General features: G+C 39.2%; 1 protein-coding gene across 10 annotated transcripts in view; it reads right to left on the bottom strand.

Annotated features, from left to right (window-relative positions):
• The window catches only part of UTRN (utrophin), a 367449-nt gene that overhangs the window by 42263 nt on the left and 306284 nt on the right, over positions 1-18902 (bottom strand). For all 10 annotated transcript variants that reach the window (XM_068677000.1, XM_068677005.1, XM_068677001.1 and 7 more), the window contains 2 exons: positions 13260-13461; positions 5862-5947 (listed from right to left, as the gene is read on the bottom strand). In XM_068677000.1, the coding sequence (XP_068533101.1) occupies positions 5862-5947; positions 13260-13461 (288 nt within the window). The remainder of the gene's footprint in view (positions 1-5861; positions 5948-13259; positions 13462-18902) is intronic.

Genomic DNA, 18902 nt, shown 5'->3' with positions numbered 1-18902 from the left:
TTGAGCCATAGCAAAAAGCAGAAACAAACAAACAAAAAAGACCTGCTTAATCTTAAATTAAATCCAGACTTGCATTACTATTTTAAGGATGAAAACCAGCAGGACCCAAACAGCAACTTAGCTGGACAACCTGAAAAAATGTACTTACTGGTTGGTATAGAAGTGGATGCTCAAAAATTTGAAAAGTTCATTCAGTTCCTACCAAAATAGTAGTAAGATGTCCAACAACACACCTTGTGGCTTTTGCTGAGGTCACCAAGACATCAAATCATAAACCTAGCCCTGTCAAGTCTAAATCATCCAAGTAGCTGCAACGAATGTAGTGCAGTGTAAAGCCTTGAAAGTTACACTCAAATATGAACTTAATTAAGAGTATGCAAAAATAGAAAATGTGCCATTGTTTGTTCACATGCATTTTTACAAACAAGATGCACATCCTTACACAGAATGCACAGGATTGAGTGCACCCTCATTAAGTTTGCGGACGACACCAAGCTGGGAGGAAATGTCGATCTCCTAGAGGGTAGGAAGGCCCTGCAGAGGGACCTGGACAGGATGGGTTAATGGGCAGAGGCCGATGGGATGAGGTTCAACATGGCTAAGTGCTGGGTCCTGCACTTTGGCCACAACAACCCCATGCAGCGCTACAGGCTTGGGGCAGAGTGGCTGGAGAGCTGTGCAGAGGAAAAGGACCTGGGGGTGTTGGTCAATGCTCACCTGAACGTGAGCCGGCAGTGTGCCCAGGTGGCCAAGAAGGCCAACAGCATCCTGGCTGGTATCACGAATAGCACAGCCAGCAGAACCAGGGAGGTGATCATCTCCCTGTGCTCTGCTCTGGTGAGGCTGCACCTCGAGCACTGGGTTCAGCTTTGGGCCCCTCAGTACAAGAAGGACATCGAGACCCTGGAGCGTGCCCAGAGCAGGGCTATGAAGCTGGTGCAGGGCCTGGAGCACAAGGCCTGTGAGGAGAGGCTGAGGGAGCTGGGGGTGTTTGGTCGGGAGAAGAGGAGGCTCAGGACAGACCTTATTGCTCTCTGCAGCTACCTGAAAGGAAGGTGTGGGGAGCTGGGGGTCGGCCTCTTCTCACGGGTAACCAGTGATAGGACCAGAGGGAATGGCTTCAAATTGTGCCAGGGAGGTTCAGGTTGGAAATAAGGAGACATTTCTTCTCAGAAAGAGCAGTCAGGCACTGGGACGGGTTGCCCAGGGAAGTAGTGGCATCACCGTCCCAGGGGTGTTCAAGGAAAGGTAACACTTGAAAATTAAACTTCTTCATGGTAGAGATTTTCAAGTAGCTCTTCCTTCTTACCACAAATCCTATAGGTTTTGTGCATGAAACTATATAACCCAAAGTCTACATCCTGCAATGTTTTCTATTTCTGTTGCCAGTCTGGCTTTCTGTGTTAAGCATGAGGCCAGGTAAAAGTGAAATGCACACAAATGTATTTCTATATATTACATAGCACTATGACATTTATCTGCCTTTAACATTGAGAAAAAGGGAAGGAAGTTAAAATTCCTGCTGTCCCTGAGAAAATACACACCTCTGAGATATCATTTGTCTCCTGATTGCATGACCAGTCATAGAATCATCTCTGATTAATCACACATAATTTTAAACTTGTATTATTGGTAGGACTTGCTTACGTGATTGAAAATTTATTTCCTAGAACATGTGGAACACTAAAACTGAGTGGTTCAAATTTTTCCTTTTTTTTTTTCGTTATTCAGAAGCCCTGTGACAATGTATGAACAACTAATGGTAATACAAGCAACAAGCAAATTCTATTTGTTACTGTTTTCTGATTATTTTGGAACAAAACAAATATTGTCCTTGGTCATGTGCTTTCTTTTTATTTATTTTTTCCCCTTCTCTATTTTTAAAGGCTATCTTTATGCTAGTGAATTAAACTGCACTACAGCCTAGGCTCAGGCACCAAAACCCTCTCACCTGCATCATTAAGCTGTTATAAGTGTACTTGGCACGCTCTCGATCAAAGTCAACTAACTCTGAACAAAGCCAACTGACGCCCCCAAAATCACCAGGAATGATGTGAAAGTAAGGTCACTCAGGGGTTGTTTCCAATAGGTAACTCCCACTTGTCTCCCCATTCTGAAGACTAAAGAGAACACAATATGGAAACACTCAGATCAGGTCATCAGCTTCACAAACAGAAGGGGCCCTGGACTACTTGCTCTACAACCAGAGATGTAACCAGCTCGCTAGAACTCAGTTATGTTCACAGGTCCATTTTTATTCACAGGAGCACCCAGGCATGTTCTTGAAGTTAAGCATGATTCCCAGCCAATGCACCAATGACAGGACAAGGGGGAATGGTTTTGAACTAAAAGAGGGGAGGTTTGGACTAGATATTAGGAATAAATTCTTTACTCAGAGGGTGGTGAGGCACTGGAACAGGTTGCCCAGGAAGATGTGATGCCCCATCCCTGGAGGTGTTCAAGACCAGGTTAGATGAAGCCCTGGGCAACATGATCTAGCAGCTGGCATCCCTACTCGTGGCATGGGGATTGGAACTGGATGATCTTTAAGGTCCCTTCCAACCTACGTCATTCTATGATTCTGTGATTCACATCTTTAAAAATTTTCTAGAATAAGGCATTCTTTAATCGAGGCTTCAATGTTTCTCCTAAATTAATGGTGCATTTCTTTCTTTTTTTTTTTTTTTTTTTTTTAATTAAAGATTCATTCTCATGTCAACCCTGCAGTGCAGCATCTAAAAGAAGCTTAGAGAAATTTCTCTGGCAAAATGGATTTTAAAATGTCTGAATAGGAAAGATCTACTTATTTTGGAAATAAAGTGTTAGTCAACAATGTGTGACTAACAGTGGCCGTTAAAAACATAACACAAATAGGAAAAGAAAAATTTGATATTAGAAAAAGAAAAAGGAAAAAAAAAAGTTTGATTTCCCCAAAAAAGTAAGAGGGAAAGAAGGTTGATTTTATTGATAAACTGAAATTATCCTCCCATTTACATATTATTTCAGAAAACTAATATCTCAGCAGCCCAGAAATTATGTTTCTTCAAGCTGACCCCTGAAAGTTTGATCTCTGAGAAAACACTCAGGCAGATAGCTGGTTAAGCAGTCTGCAAATGTCTGAAGGGTCCATCCAAAAGTTTTTTGAACAAGAAACATACCTATTTTACAATCAGCTTTCTGAAAATAAATGCCTCTCTAGCACTACAATTTTTAATGTGTGGTTGGCATGGTCTGTGCTCTACAAATGACTCCAACCACAATCTTACAATGATTGCACAGAGAAGCCTGGGACTGTCAAAGACTCAGAAGTACTTAGAAGAGCCATAGCCAAAAAGCAGAAGCAAATGTCAGGAACTGCTCTGAGACAGGAAAAGTCAGAAGGCAGAAAATTCACATTAAGCACACGTATTTGGGGTACTGCTCTTCCTTTCAAGTGACTTTTCCTTAATTTCTTGAAAACACTTAACATTTCCATTATATTTTTCACTAGAGGATCTGAAAGCACTCAACAGATATCAACATCTCTCAGCAGTAGATGATTAGGATGGGGTGATAAAAACTGAACCAAAGAGAGAGCTAATACCAAAGGTCAGGCTGTAACACAGGTGATGCCAGAGGACCTAAAATGCTGACTGCATTCCCACCGCATGCTCACAATCCATCCATAATACTGTCACTTTCTTCCTTCTCCCACAAACTTTCTTTCACACTGAGGAAGTATTTTGCTTTGTGGCAATTCCATGGCTCATCAGGAAAGAGACGATAAAGCTAACAATACATTAAAGGTATCAAAGTCTGGCACACTGATCAGAACAGGATTAACAGAAAACTGCATGCATAAATTGACTATTAATTCTCTGCCTTAGGAGACCAAGATACCATTTCAGTTTCAGATGTGTTTCAAGTTTAAGTTACGATCATTTGGCACAAAAGTCTCCTGAGACGACTTCTGCATTAATTTTCTAGGATTTTTCACAGCAACCTGCAAGAAAGAGCCAACTCTGTTAACTTGAGCTATGCAGATCTGCTGCCACTTTTATTTTACTGCTAGACACAAAGCAAATACATTAAAGCTAATCCAACTCAGTCATTTCCATCAGTGTCTGTGCTAGGTAACCGTAAGTATACTAACTGATTAATGGCAGCCGTTTAAAGAGAGTTTATTCACAGCTGTTTTGTTTGTTTGTTTAATCCTCTTTTGGTAGATTCTGTTATCCACAGCCTAAATCTTATACGTAGAAAACCTTTTTATTTTGCACTGAGTGGCAAATTACCTTTCGAATTATCATTGCTGAACAAAGGTTTGCCCCGAAGCCGTTTTAGTTATGGACTATTTAATAGATATGCCAAATGACAAAGAGATTAAAATTAAAATTAAAAAAGCAAACTCTAGTTAGGATGCTGAGATATGCCTCAATGCATAAGACACCTGTACTTTTGCTCAACGTTAGTTACAAGGATTACCAGATTACCTACAAACATTTATAATGAAGGCAGAAACTGCTGCAGAGCTCCATAAGTACATGGCAAATACTGTCGCTATACATTTTACATCATTCTCCCGAATGTGTAAAACAATTACTGCAAAGAATAGCAATTTTAAGACTTTGTGCCTAATACATAACTATCCATCACCTGTGATACTCTTATAAACTGCTTAATCTCTTCTCCTGTATTTGTCATGAGGTTTTGCCACAAAGCTCCTCAATTCTCTTCTGCTCCTGCAATTACTTTTGTCAAATATTTTCATACTGCTCAGTATTTCTCCAGCTTGTGAGATTATTTAAATCAATCTATTTTAAACTTTCATTGTACAATTCTGGCAGTAAGCACAAGCACTCAAAAATTATCTTCAGAGTTCAAATAATCTTTTTCATAGACCAGAAAATACAATTGCTGGATTTAGGTTTATGTATTTGTTTATCGGACATATCAGACTGTTCCAAGCAACACTGACTTTCTTGATTTTTCCCCCAAAAAACACACGCAAAAAGAGGCGTTATATGGTTTGTTTGTTTGCTTTTTTAAATCAGTGTTGAACAGAATTAGTCAAGTAGACCACTACATTGATACTTTCCAGTCAGGATATCAATCCTACTAGGCCAACTGCATCCCAGGCTGCATCAAAACAGGAGTGGGCAGAAGGTCCAGACAGGTGATTGTCCCCCTCTGCTGTGCCCCTGTGAGGCTCCACCTGGAGTGCTGCATCCAGGTCTGGCAGCCCCAGCACAGGAAGGACATGGACCTGTTACAGTAGGTCCAGAGGAGGGCCATGAAGTTGATCAGAGGATTGGAGCACCTCTCCTAAGACAGGCCAAGGGAGTTGGGGTTGTTCAGCCCAGAGAAGAGAAGGCTCTGAGGAAACCTCAGTGCAAATTTTCAATACTTAAAGGCGGATTATAAAAAAAGATGGGGAGCAACTTTTTGCTTGGACAGGTAATAAGGCAAGGGGAATGGTTTTGAACTAAAAGAAAGGAGATTTAGATTAGAGGTTAGGAGGAAGTTCTTCACTCAGAGAGTGGTGAGGCACTGGCATAGGTTGCCCAGAGAGGTTGTAGATGCCCCATCCCTGGAGGTGTTCAAGGCCAGGCTGGATGAAGCCTTGGGCAACCTGATCTAGAGGTTGACATCCCTGCTTATGGCAGGGGTTTTGAACTGGATGACCTTTAAGGTCTTTTCCAACCAAAGCCGTTCAATGATTCTATGATTATGAAAAGAACAATTATTTGTGCTTACTCATAAGGAAACAGTCTTGCTACAACACAAGAAGTGTTATATGGCAAATTTAGTGACAATGTACATTATTATTACACAAGACTTCTAATTATATACACCAAGCATTTTAAAAAATATTTTCTTACATCTGTACTTCTCTTCCAGAAGACCCTTAGAAAGAGACATCAAGCCAATTTTCAAGGACTGCACTCGAATTTTTCCAGTTCGGCCACTGAAATTATAAAGACAGGACAATGTAATACAGTGTTTTTTAGTTCATTTTAATTCAATTCTATTCAAAATGCAAACTTATTGATGAGTTCTACTTCAAATATACTGCATAAGTCAAAACAAATTAACACTGTATGTCACATTAAGAATGCTTCCCTTACAAAAAAAAAACAAAAAACTTAACTTGCCTACTAAATGGTTTATATGTCAAAACAGTTCATATTACTCTAAAAGGGCTGACATTTAGCTCTTGTAAAACACACAACATGGTTTAAGAATGTGATATTCACAGAAATAATGCACATGAGCATGCAGCAAGAAACCCAGTAGGAAACAGAGACTGCAATATAAAACCAAGTTTTCACGTCAAAGGAGTTTATTCCATTTCCTTTTTTTCCTTCTATGTTTAAAATGTTCTGATATACATGTGCTCCGGTAAACAAACAGCCAACCACATGCAGTAATTAGGTGATGTGCAATTGTTCTTTCTAAGGAACGTGACTTCAGGGTCATCATGCCCGACGTGTAAAAAAATCCCCACACATCCAAAAACATAAATCAAACCTTAAGCAAACTTCAGAACAGGCAAATGGCTATCAAAGCAAGTGATTTTAAACCTGCAAGAAACACTGTTCAAACAGATATGAAAACAATAAAACTGGGGCATATGGAATGGGTGAATTTCAAATGTCAAGATCAGTGCAAGAAGCATACTTGAGATGTAATGATTTCTGTTTTCAAAGCCCAGAAAACACCACACAACTTACCTTTGGATAAGACACAGCAAACTGTTCATGAGAACAGTAGTTAAATTGTATGCATTTGTACACAACCCCCTGCATTTAAGTTTAGCTGTGTCTTTCTCCAGCAAGATAATACTAGAATTAATATCACCCCAAACATTAGTTTGGTCTTTTTTGTCATGCAAAGTGATATATCCTTTAATTAATTCTGGCATGGTTATTAGATATCTCTTTCTGTCCTCCCCATTCAACATATGTTCTGCTGTCTGATTTACTTCACAAATGCTGCACTGAATACAAAATTATTAATCTATTCCTGGGCTCTCCGTAAATTACCTAACCGCCTTACAAATATTAATGCATTTGTCTTCACAACCATCACCTAGTCTTGTGAGACTAGATGGTATTATCTTCTCTATTCCACAAGTTGGAACAGAAGTACAGAGAAATTATTACCAAATTAATCAAAAGTGCCTATTACTTTTACTGCCTAGCTTGAAAATCGGGACCCAATTTTCCAGAACGTTATAAAAGTGCCACCTATTTTATACATTCAAGCTTAGCTTCAAATTACCTCTTTCAATCACAGACAAGACATCATTCTGGCATACCCTAACTCGTTAATGGTTCATTTCGCAACCTTGATAATGTTCTTTCACTATTCTTTCCTGTGTATGGTTGTCTGTGCCTTAACTTTGTATTCAAAAGAAAAGCAAAGCAGAGCATTTATTTGGGTTTCACTTAACTCAGAACTGACTAGAGTATTTGTTTATCAAGGGTAGAAGCTCAGGAGAACTCTGCAGCTTAAAGGTCAAGGCATATATGTGGAGGCTTCAAACTTCTCCAGATTTTAGCAGGTTGTTAAAGTGACTGAAAAAAATGCATAAAAAGCATTTCCTTAATAACCTATAAACAGAATTCAAAAGCCTGAAATACTACATTTTGTTGAAGAGCAGCATGTTTTCCCCATAGCCTTTTTCTTGGAAACAACTAAATATTTAGGACTGAAATGCTATATACAGCAAAATAAAAACAGACACCCACAAAAATCCCCCCCCCCCGCCCCCCCCCAAAAAAAACAAAAAAAAAAACTCTAGAACAAAGCTCCCAACAAATCTACAGACTTTGTAGCGCTGACACTTCCAATTCAGTTTTTCCAGCTTACAGAGCCAAAAAATCACTGATGGACCTCTGAACATCATCTATTTTGATGCCCCTGCTCGGAGCAGGCTAGGGTACAGCAAGTTGCCCAGGACCATGCCCAGTTGGATTTTTGAATCTTCAAGGATGTAGACCCTAACATCTGTCTGGGCAACCCCTGGCACTGTTTGATCACCCTCAAAATACAAAAATATTTTTCTTACGTGTTTAAGCAGAGTCTGTGCCCATTGCCTCCTGTTCTGTCACTGAGCTCCACTGAGAAAAGCCTGGCTTTACTTTCTCTACTACCCATAGCAGGTAATTATGCACAGAAAAGAGATCCCCCTGAGTCTTTTTTCTAGGCCAAACAGTCACAGCTCTCAGCCTCTCCTCATACATCAGTTATTCCTAGTCCTTAATCATCCTCAGGGTCCTTTCAACAGACTCTTTCCAGTATGTCCATGTCTCTTACTGGGAAGCCCACAATCGGATCCAGCACTCCAAACATGGCCTTACCAGCGCTGAGAGGAAGGATCACCTCCTTCTACCTGCTTGGCAATGCTCTTCCTCATGAAGTCCAGGAGCCTGGTGGCCTTAGCCACAAGCACATGTTCCTGGCTCATGTTCAAGTTGATGTTCACCAAGACCTCAAAGGCCTTTTCTGCAAAGCTGCTTTCCAGACAGACATCCTCAAGCCCGTACTGGTGCGTGGGGTTATTCCTCCCCAAGGGGAGAGCATGACATTTACCTTAGTTGAACTTGGCTCGTATCTTCAGCCTGTCAAGGTCTCTCTGAATCCCACAACTGTCTAGTTGTGCTGTGTATACAAACATCTAAAATCAAGCCCTCACAGTCAAATGGTTTAGGGAAGTTTAAAGCTTGAATTCATACAAAATTTATTGGTTGAGTGTTAAGTGCCAATATACTATTCAGGTACACTTTATAGCAATACAAGCAAGCTTGTCATTACAAAGTCAATTGATAAGACCACTTTAGCAGCTCAGATATTTTTCACTTTGATCCTGGTGAAGGAAAATCCAAGCCATTATACGTTTATTAACCAGTTAGAGCAAGTTGCCCATTCTTAGTCAATACAATAATGACAGGCAGTATAAAATGAGACATTATTGACCTCTGATCTGTCTTCAGATAAGAATGGCAAAAATATTATAGCTGTTTGTCACAAGCACTGTTCATATTTACTAAAGCCCCTTCAACCCTCTGGATGTATCAGCTCTCCAGCCTCAGTCAATGGATTCATTGCCCTAATAGTGCAACACTGCCATTACTTTTCCTCAAAGTGGAATTTTTATTTATTTGTTTTTAGTGGGAAAAAGGAGTGATATGAGACAAGAAGGAGGAGGAAATAATAATAAAAACGTCCTCTTTTTCTAGGTGGTTCTATTGAATGTACGTGTGTACAAGGCAGGCTCTGGGCTATGCGTCAGGTGTGATCTACATGTTGCACCTTCATTTACTACTTCTAAGGAACTGGCAGAGAACCCAGAATTAATTCAACTTTTAAACCTGCCAAAATTTGCATTAAAAAAAAAAAAAGCATAATTTCTGTCCAAGTAAGAGGAAGAGTGCCTTGAAGGCATATACCACAGAGAGAACTAGCATAGTGGGGAATCAGATATATGTATCCTTTGGCCAAGGAAAAGAGGTCATGGTCAGGAGCATGGGAGGGTGTCATGCTGCACAGGTAGAGGCTGGAGAGAGTGAAGCACAAAAAAAAAAAAAAAAACAACTTTGTTGCATGGCTTGGACTCTCCATCCAAGCACAGAGCAACCGTTCAGCTGTTACAGAAATCCCACACAGCTGCACATAATATTAAGGAACTGCTTTATACAACAAAAAAGGCTCTTACTATCCTAAATACCATAAGCAAATGAGTTTAAAAAAGGGTGAGCAAAAAACGGCTACAGTGTTAGAAGAGAAAGGGAGAATGCCTTTACCTTATGTCTTAGTTCAGAAGATAAGATACTGGAGTTAGAGGATACAGAAGAGGAGATGGGGGAAGAATAGATAACAAAAATAACAGAAGCAATAGTCCCATGAAAATCTGAGATATGAAGCATAGCTTGTCATTTCCTTTGCTGAACCTACAAGCAATTGCACTTTACAAAAAAATAAACTCACTATACAGGGCATATAATCCCAGCCTCCCTACACGGGGCACAAACTGTGTGGAGCACTTGGGAATCACACAATATGGTTGAGCTCTACCCAGCCAGAAGAACATCTCAGCTGCTAAACAGCATACTGCTAAAATCCTAAAAGTAGCATTCTTTCCTCAAAAACCTATGAAATTCAGTAACAGACATTAACGTGGGGTTAAAATGACCTACCTGAAGGTATGTCATTTCAGGAAAATGAGTTTTGCAAACTCTCCAAAAACTTTCCAGAAATATGCATCTTAATTACTTAATTACAAAGACTTTATTCCTTTCTCTAAACAACATCCTAACTCACTGTTTTATACTTCTTTTCAGCAGCACTGGAGAAAAAAGACTGAAACCTCTCTTGCCACAGTCTACACCATAGTAAAAACAGAGGTCTGTGAAATCTGTAATTTATAAACATATTAATCAGGATATAAATAATATTATCCTGTTGAATATAAGAGTACCAGGCCTTCGTTACCTACAATGTTAGGCAAATATTTTGTAACATTGTGATGGTATAGCCAGACATTAAAATATTAGCACTTTATGTAAAGTGGAAACAATGTAAACAAAGGGGCAAACAATGATAGGGATAGTTGCACACAGGAAGCATCCAGATGATAAAAACATTGCCAGACAGAGGATAAGATTAAATATAAGAGATTACAAACAGGAATACACAGTAAGGATGTCAAGAGAATAATCATGTCAAGAGAAGACAAGATAAGCAATAGTGAGTCCATAGGACACTCCCTGTCACCCCCATACTCCTCAGGGGTGCAGTACAAGAGCTTGGAAACATCAGGCATTAGCAAGGAAAACTGGAGAAGTAAGAAGACGAGCCCCCTTCCATTCTGACTTCTGTTGTCAAAGAGCCTGGTCACACTGACACTACAACTAAGAACCAATGGGTCCACAGTTATCAGTATGACTTGAGTTCCATGGTGCTGTAAGCTTATACCTAATTCAGAACATCAGGTGTTAAAGACTAATAATTTTTGTACATATTGATGATGGTTAATAAATGTAAGAGCTAACCACTACCGAGAATTCTTCCTTCTGCCACAGTAGTGTTAGTTGCCGTGACATGATGTTTCTTGCACTCCGCTACTGACCAAATCTACATAGACCTCTACAAGAGGCAGCCTCTAAGATCTTTGAGGTTCCCCACAGATGTCTCCCTTTGTTCAGCCAGAGGTATCAGACAGAAGAGCTCACTTTCCTACAGAGGGACATGTCCTTCCTAGAGCATTTCTTACTTCTGTCTGAGACTTTCCAGATGCTCCTAGAGAGCCCTCTATGAATCAAGACATATAAACACAGCAAATGCAATTCACGTGTGCACAAAAAGCTCCTAACCATTACCATCAAAACCAGGGCACAAGGTTGGAGCTAACCAAGCAGGTCTCTCATCCGCATCCTCAGTTATCCAAAGTCTGGGTTTTGCTGAACTTAAGATGCAGGTAAAGCCTGGGATATTAACTCACCACAGTGTTCAAATTTGTTACAATATACCTACATTAAGTTGGTGTATTAGTGCAACAACAGATAATGGTTGTAATGCTTCAGGGCAAGACTGGGCCATAGAGACTGATCGTTGAATACAGCCTTGATGACATAGAAAACGTTAGTAGTATATGTGCTATACCATAGTTACCCTTCTTCTCAAATGTATCCTAACATCACAAAAATCAAGAAAATTTAGAAGCTGAAATACAAGAACTCAGATAAGCATTGCAAGAGGTTAAAAGAACAATGCATATAGAAGTTTCTTTATGGACATTGGGTAATCATCATTGAAATGAGTCATCACCTGCAATTAGTACATGTACTATATCTTATATATGACAGACTTTAAAATAACCGAAACAACTAATTTCAAGGGGTGTTAAATTATCCCATTAGTACTGAAAGTTATCAGTCCATTTTTATTGGACATTTTAGACAATTTGACAGTATATAGTCCAGAACAATAACCACCAGCTATAGCTTCTGGATAATTTAAATATAGGTCTGGACAGATGAGTTAATTGAGCAACCAGTTTATTTCATGGCTCATATTGGAAAAAAGCAAAACACTTATTTTTACCTTTATTAAATATATACATATATTTGCACTAATCAACCCAAGGAGCTTTAAGATCACAAAACATTTTATTGGGCAGATGTTGCTTTCTGGAATAACCTTGGAGTCCTTGAGGAAGTAAAAGTCACTGAGTAAATTAAATGTATCTCCTCTACTGTGCTTGAAGAATGAATCATTTCTGATTTGTCAGAAAATACCAGAACACAACAGGCTCGTCTACTATTTCTAAAAATAAGTTGGTTCTTTTTAAGGGACAAAGACACCTGTAGGTAAGTGTGAAGAATTTCCTACTTTGTCATTAATCTGTGAATCGGTAATTAAATCTCAGGTTAATAGCATGCAACTAACAGATGCTTTTTGTAGGTAGTTTAATGATTTGAGACATTGTATACATATAACACCAATGCAATAAACAACAGAAATGCCAAGAGACAAATTAGTTCTTTCCTAAAGGCCAATTAAAAAAAAAAAAAAAAGTCTAAAATTGGTGCCTGTTCTCTCAGCATTTCTTTTTTTCTTTTCTTTTCTTGAATGGATTTGATAGGGAAGCAAGAAAACATGCTGTAAAAGGTAATTTTATCACAGAAAACCTTCATCTTCCATTTTTCAAAGTTTGAATGAAGAATAATGTCTTTCATCAGCTTGAAGAATTAACTACACTAATGTATTCAACTTAATAATCAAGAGGAAATGGGAGCAACAGGAAACATTACTGAAAGAAAAAGGTTTGTTGCTTACTATATGCATTTTTATAAAGAACTGATTAAGCAACTGATTTCTAACTTAAGTTAGGAAGCAAAGATAAGCTGAAGAAAAAATAATGGATAAGTGATCAGTCTGAGAAAATAAATAGTAGCTACTTACAAATAAAGTTTTGCTCTCAGGACAGTGTAAGAAATATCTAATTTCAAGCCAATGCACTTTACAGGGTCAAAATTATCAAAAAGTACAACTTTTTAGAAAAGAACTTCTTAAGGTTGCATCATTATTTTTTTCATCATGAACACTTCCTCAGGAGATCAACTCAGAAAAATATGTACAACGATCTCTTAAGGCTAGCATTTTTGGTATGTGACATGTACTAACCTTACCGACTCTGTTTCCATGGTATATACTGTGTTAACACAACATTAAATTTCTGAGGTGCACACCACGAATAGAAACTTGTTACTTACCTGTCATACACATTGAGTAGCCAGTTAAGACACATGTCTACACAGAGAGGAACATTAACCATATCTTTGTGTTTCTCTTCAAGTCCACTGTAGATGGTAGTGAGACAGCTGATCACTTCTTGGACGCCAATGAGCTGGTCATTTTGACCCAATTTGTGCTGTTTGAAAACTTCACTTGTTGTATTCAGGTCCAAGAGGTCCACTAACAACAGATAGATAGAGAAAAAAAGCATGAATACAGAAGCCTAAGCATAGCATTCACAATAATTGTTCACATGCACAGTGTAGTAAACACTGCAGACATTTAGCCAAGAAGTCTCTTTCATTTAGTAGAATTATAGTGAAAAAACATTCTGTTAGAAGTCAGCAGCATTTTGATACTATATATTTAAAAAATGAATCAACAAGAATACCACAATGACACTGCACAGCTCAGCAGAACATTAAAAAAAAATGAAGTCATCTGTATAGTCAGAAGATCCTAACTTCAGATGTGCACACATTGGGAGCCCACTAGACTCCGCTAGACTTAGAGAATTCTCTGCATTTCCACAAAGTAGAATCACATTAAATGACTATCACTTTTGATTAAATGTAAAGCAAATCATCTTCTTAGGCAAAAATGTTCCCTAAAATGCAGTAGGAATGTGCTGAGGCCTGATCAAATGAACAGCAGTGGCTAAATGAAGACTTGAAAGAAAGCACAGAGAAAGAACACAGTGAAATTTCTTGTCATTTTCCAGAAGACTAAGTGATATGCTTTCACAAAATACATTTCCATCTCCTTTATTACAGCATACTTTCCATAGCAACTGCTAGGGACATTTTACATGGGATGAGATCTTTGCCACCAAATCCACACTGGTTTTGGCATTATGAAAATAAAAAATTGTCAATGAGCAATTCTAATTCCATTTGCAAAACAAAGTGGAAAAAAAAATCCTTTTTGGTGTAAAAGAAGAAAAAATAATGTAAGTTAAAGGGTAGTAAAATCTCAGTGTTACTTTTTTATTATTATTTTTTTATTTAAGTGAGGAATTAAGCAATAGAAACAAACAGAAGTTGATATATACATCAGCATGCTTGCTGAAACATAGAATAAGAAGTATATTCTGAGTTCACAAGGAACTGTTTCTGGAGAGCCAGGAATGCATTTACACTATAAATGTCATTTCTCAAATGAAATGAAACATGACAATCTCAGATGTGTTGTAAATTGCTCTGCACCAACAGCATTAAATAATGACCCCAGAAGGGCAGTCTGTGCAAATCAGGTAAGTCAAGCTTGGACCAAAAAATAAGTGCAAGCAGAAAAAAAAAGCAGAAGCAAGATAACACTAACTACTATGAGCAATTCTGCCAAGAATTCACTGAGTATCTACCAAAAAACTAAGGTTATAGGCCAAAAGAAGGTTACATTCCCAGTCCTACTTCTTCTACCTACTTTTCCTAAAGTCACTATAAAATGAGAGACAGTACCTCATCTTTCCCTCATTGACAACTATAGATTCTACTCTGACTTTGCAGCATCAGACTTACAGGGGATTTATGTCTGTTTGCTGTTTATATCGTTCTTTTTTTAGCTCATCTCCTGGGTTTGATCTGCTGGGTTAAGATGTCATATTCACATTTCTGCCAAAGGAACTGGGAAAGGCACCTTCAGTATGTTCATACTAAAAGGAAACTCTGCTGGTATACTAATGCAAATTAAGCAAAATTTATGCTTTTGGATGATACCATTCATGGAGAACAACCAAAAGAAAATATTACCATCCCTGCTTACTTCAGCAGTCACCTGGCTGAATGAACTTTGGGTACAGGCAACTACCCCGCAGCGGTAAGGGCTACACACTAGCAGAGCCCCTGGACTGGTCTGATGTAAAGATGGGTTACTTTCTCGTTACATTTCAATTTCTAAAAGTTTTAAAATAAGCGGGGTTTATGCAGATGGGAAAAGGCTAACCTGAGACTTACATACTACAGCTGGCACGAGGCCAACTGTACACACAACTTTTAGCACTTTTTTGTAGTACTGTTGTACCTGCTCAAAAGTGCGGAATGACCAATAATCCTGTTAAGCAACAAAAAGCTGAAAGCTGCATCTTTCCTTTCTGCAACGTGGAGACTTCCCCAAAGGAAAATGGTAAACACAAACCCCATCGTTCAGCAGTGTTTGAGCACATGTGCGTGACGAACTCAGAAGCAACTAATGACATACAGCTGCCAGTGGCAAATTTGAAGCTGCTGTAACCCCACAGAAAATAGAGAGGCATTGCTGTGAAACTTTTGTATTAGAATAACCCTGTTAATAAGAGTTCCTGCAAAAGACTGGCTGGCTGAGGGAAGTCTACACAGCTCTCTCTTTCAGTCCAGTGTGCCTCACTGTTTTTTCTTAGCCCTGTGCAGTTGATGTTCCTACTGGCATTGCTAAGCTTTATATCAGCTAGAGGAGCTCAGTGACAGCATTCTGAATATACATGGTGGTTTTGTTCCCTCTTTCCCTTCCAATACTACACTTCAGTATCTTGTGCAAAATCTTTTTTTGAAAATGAGTTGAAGTCTGCTGCACAAGAATAAAATATTGTCAGGTCCTGGTGCTACATAGCTGTTCTGTACAGGCTATTCTCCCAGGCCCCATTCTTCCTGTGTCACAGTGGGAAAGAGTCAGTCTGTCTGCCCCACATAACATGAGACAGAGACTAAGAATTTGTTCTTTCCAACCTGCAACCTTTCTCAGCTTCCTACAAAATAAATGCACGTAGGTATGTACACACATACACTAGTCTCTGCAGGAATCTACCTTCCAAAACCAGAGGAAGGTGAATCGTGACTCTACTTGTGTACTTCTAAAAGGGCAGAGGGGAAAAAGAGCCTCCCCAAAACACTTAGTTATGAGCAAAAAAATAAAAGAGAAACTTTGCATCAATGAAGTTTTCCAAAGCACAGTTCTCAAATTACTTACTTCTGAATCTGCTTGTATAGTACTAATACTGTGTTGCAAGTCCTCACTGCAAAGTCAAAATCCATCACATACAAGTGGTACTGTGCATGCCTCTTCAGCTGTGCCCTTGGAGCTCTCACCAAAAGACCTTTTCAGCTACACACACACTGCGGCTGTGACAGCAATTTGTCATGTTCTACATTTTAAAATGACCTCATTTTCTAGTGATTTGTTTTGACATTTTCACTGCCTTAGCTCATAAGCCTATCTGAGGCATTATGCATCCAAACACCTTTAAAAATCAACAGTTAAAATTATGGGAAATACGATGGAAGACTAAAGTAACTCAGACCAGAGAATGAATGCCAGGGGAACAGAAGATGACCCTGTTCCTACCTTAAAAGAAGGCCACCAACAAAAAAAAAAAAAAGTAAAAAAAAATAAAATAAATCTAGATGGTGCTTAATCACTCTCCCCTTCCTCAGAGAGGAAGTGTTAGTACAGGCCATGTTTTGGTCATCTCAGCAGCCATACATGGACCAGAAACAGGTCAAGAATCATCACAATTAAAGGGATTTTCACCTGTTCCTGGACAAGACATTATCTGCTAAGCAAACAATGAAAAAAGTAACATATATTATATTTTTCAAGGTGGTCTTTAAATTCTGCCAGATATTAGAGAATTTCTGTTCAGAGACAAAAACATTGTAGAATTTAGCTTTGTGGATAATCTATATTGCCCTTCTTAAAAGCCCACATTGTTGTGTTCTCACAAATTAAACTGATGCTTTGTCAAATAGGCACACATAATAAAGTGTTTTTTGGCTGTTGTGATGAGGGAAAGCAGGTTCTCAGTCTCCCTCTCATAAGACAGAGATGGAGCAAGCAAGCAGTTTCATAAATAACAGACTGGATCTGCAGAGATGACAGTTTTACTCCTGGCACTTTTAAACCAGAGTATTTTCTTTACCTTTTGCTGCTTCCCTCTTTCCACCTCCCTCTGAAGCTGGAGACAATATTCACTCTGATAGTAGGGCACTTTTGAAATCTATGAATGAGGAGAACTCACTATTGCAGTTATTACAGAAATTGATATAATTTTCTGTATAAGTAAGGGCAGGAAGTATGTTCTTCCCCAAAGCATATTAGATGTTAGGAAAGTGAAGTTTGTTCTATACAGGTGGCTAGAGCATCCATATGCCTGTCAGGAATAGGCAGCATGATTAGCATCCATCATGTGCAATCTGTTTTTTCACTCTTTCTTCTTGAGAGGAGCATTCCTAAGGAGACTTTTACTTTTCTTTCTTGCTCTGTTTTTGTGTTCTTTCTTTAGGTATATGTTGATACATACTTTACAGTGAAATTGAGTGCACCTTCAGCAAGTTTGCCGATGACACCAACCTGCGTGGTACGGTTGACAAGCTGGAGGGAGGGGATGCCATCCAGAGGGACCTGTACAAGCTTGAGAGGTGGGCAAGTGTGAACCTTGTGAAATTCAACAAGGCCAAATGCGAAGTCTTGCATCTGGGCTGGGGCAATCCCAAACACAAATACAGGCTGGGTGGAGAGTAGATGGAGACCAGCCCTGATGAGAAGGATCTGAGGGTGTTTGTTGCTGAGAAGCTTGATATGAACCACAAGTGTGCACTTGCAGCCCAGAAAGCCAACTGTATCCTGGGCTGCATCAAAAGAAGTGGGGCCAGCAGAACATAGGAGATGATTATGCCCCTCTGCTCTGCTCTTGTGAGACCCACCTGGAGTCCTATGTTCAGCTCTGGGGCCCCAGGCACAAGAAGGCCATGGGAGTATTAGAACAAGCCCACAAGGATAAGCAGAGGGCTGGAGCACCTCTTCTGTGAAGGTAGGTTGAGAGAGTTGGGGTTGTTCACTCTGGAGAAGTGAAGGCTCCAGGGACACCTTATAACAGCCTTCCAGTACCTAAAGGGGGCCTACCGGAAAGTTGGAGGGGGGCTTTTTACAACTGCAGGAATTGATAGGACAAGGGGTAATGGCTTTAAATTGAAAGGTGGTCTAGTGGGAAGTGTCCCTGCCCATGGCAAGGGAGGTTGAACTTTAAGTTCAATTCCAACCCAAAGCATTCTCTGATTCTACGAAAAATAGTTTAGACAGCTGTACCTACTCAATAGACATCTATCTTCTCCTGCTGACACAATCTATCTACTCTTCAGGGTAAACTGTGCCTGAATTACTAGATAACTTAAGAACAGGGAAAAATGCCAACACAGGTCTGGGCAGAAGCACACGGACACTGATCCATATTAAATACATGCTTATTTCCTGTCTGAGAGCCTTCCCCACACCCCGCAATATACATGCACATACTATTATTGTTAATAAAAGCAGCTTGTTTTGTTGTAGTACCTTTGTATGATTAAAATGTAGAGCAATACCAACTACCCATAACCAACTATACAGATCTGTACCCTATAACTTTGCGCTTCAAGAGGCCTAAATTCTTCTTTAACTAGAGTTAACACAGCAAGACATACTCTCTGAGAGAGAGAATTCTTTTCAAAATTAAATCAAGCAGTAGTAAACACTTCAAAAAATGGAATTTAATTCTCTAAAATATAAAATATCTGATTTCATGTCAAAGATCAAGATTTTAGCTCAAATCATTTCAGACTAGATTGTATCACCTTGTATGAGGAACAGAATGCAATAGGCAGAGGTTCAGTATT

The sequence above is a fragment of the Anas acuta genome, chromosome 3, assembly GCF_963932015.1.
Source record: "Anas acuta chromosome 3, bAnaAcu1.1, whole genome shotgun sequence".
Taxonomy (NCBI): Eukaryota; Metazoa; Chordata; class Aves; order Anseriformes; family Anatidae; genus Anas; species Anas acuta.
The sequence above is the reverse complement of the archived record's forward strand: the minus strand, read 5'-3'. Positions and strand labels throughout refer to the sequence as shown.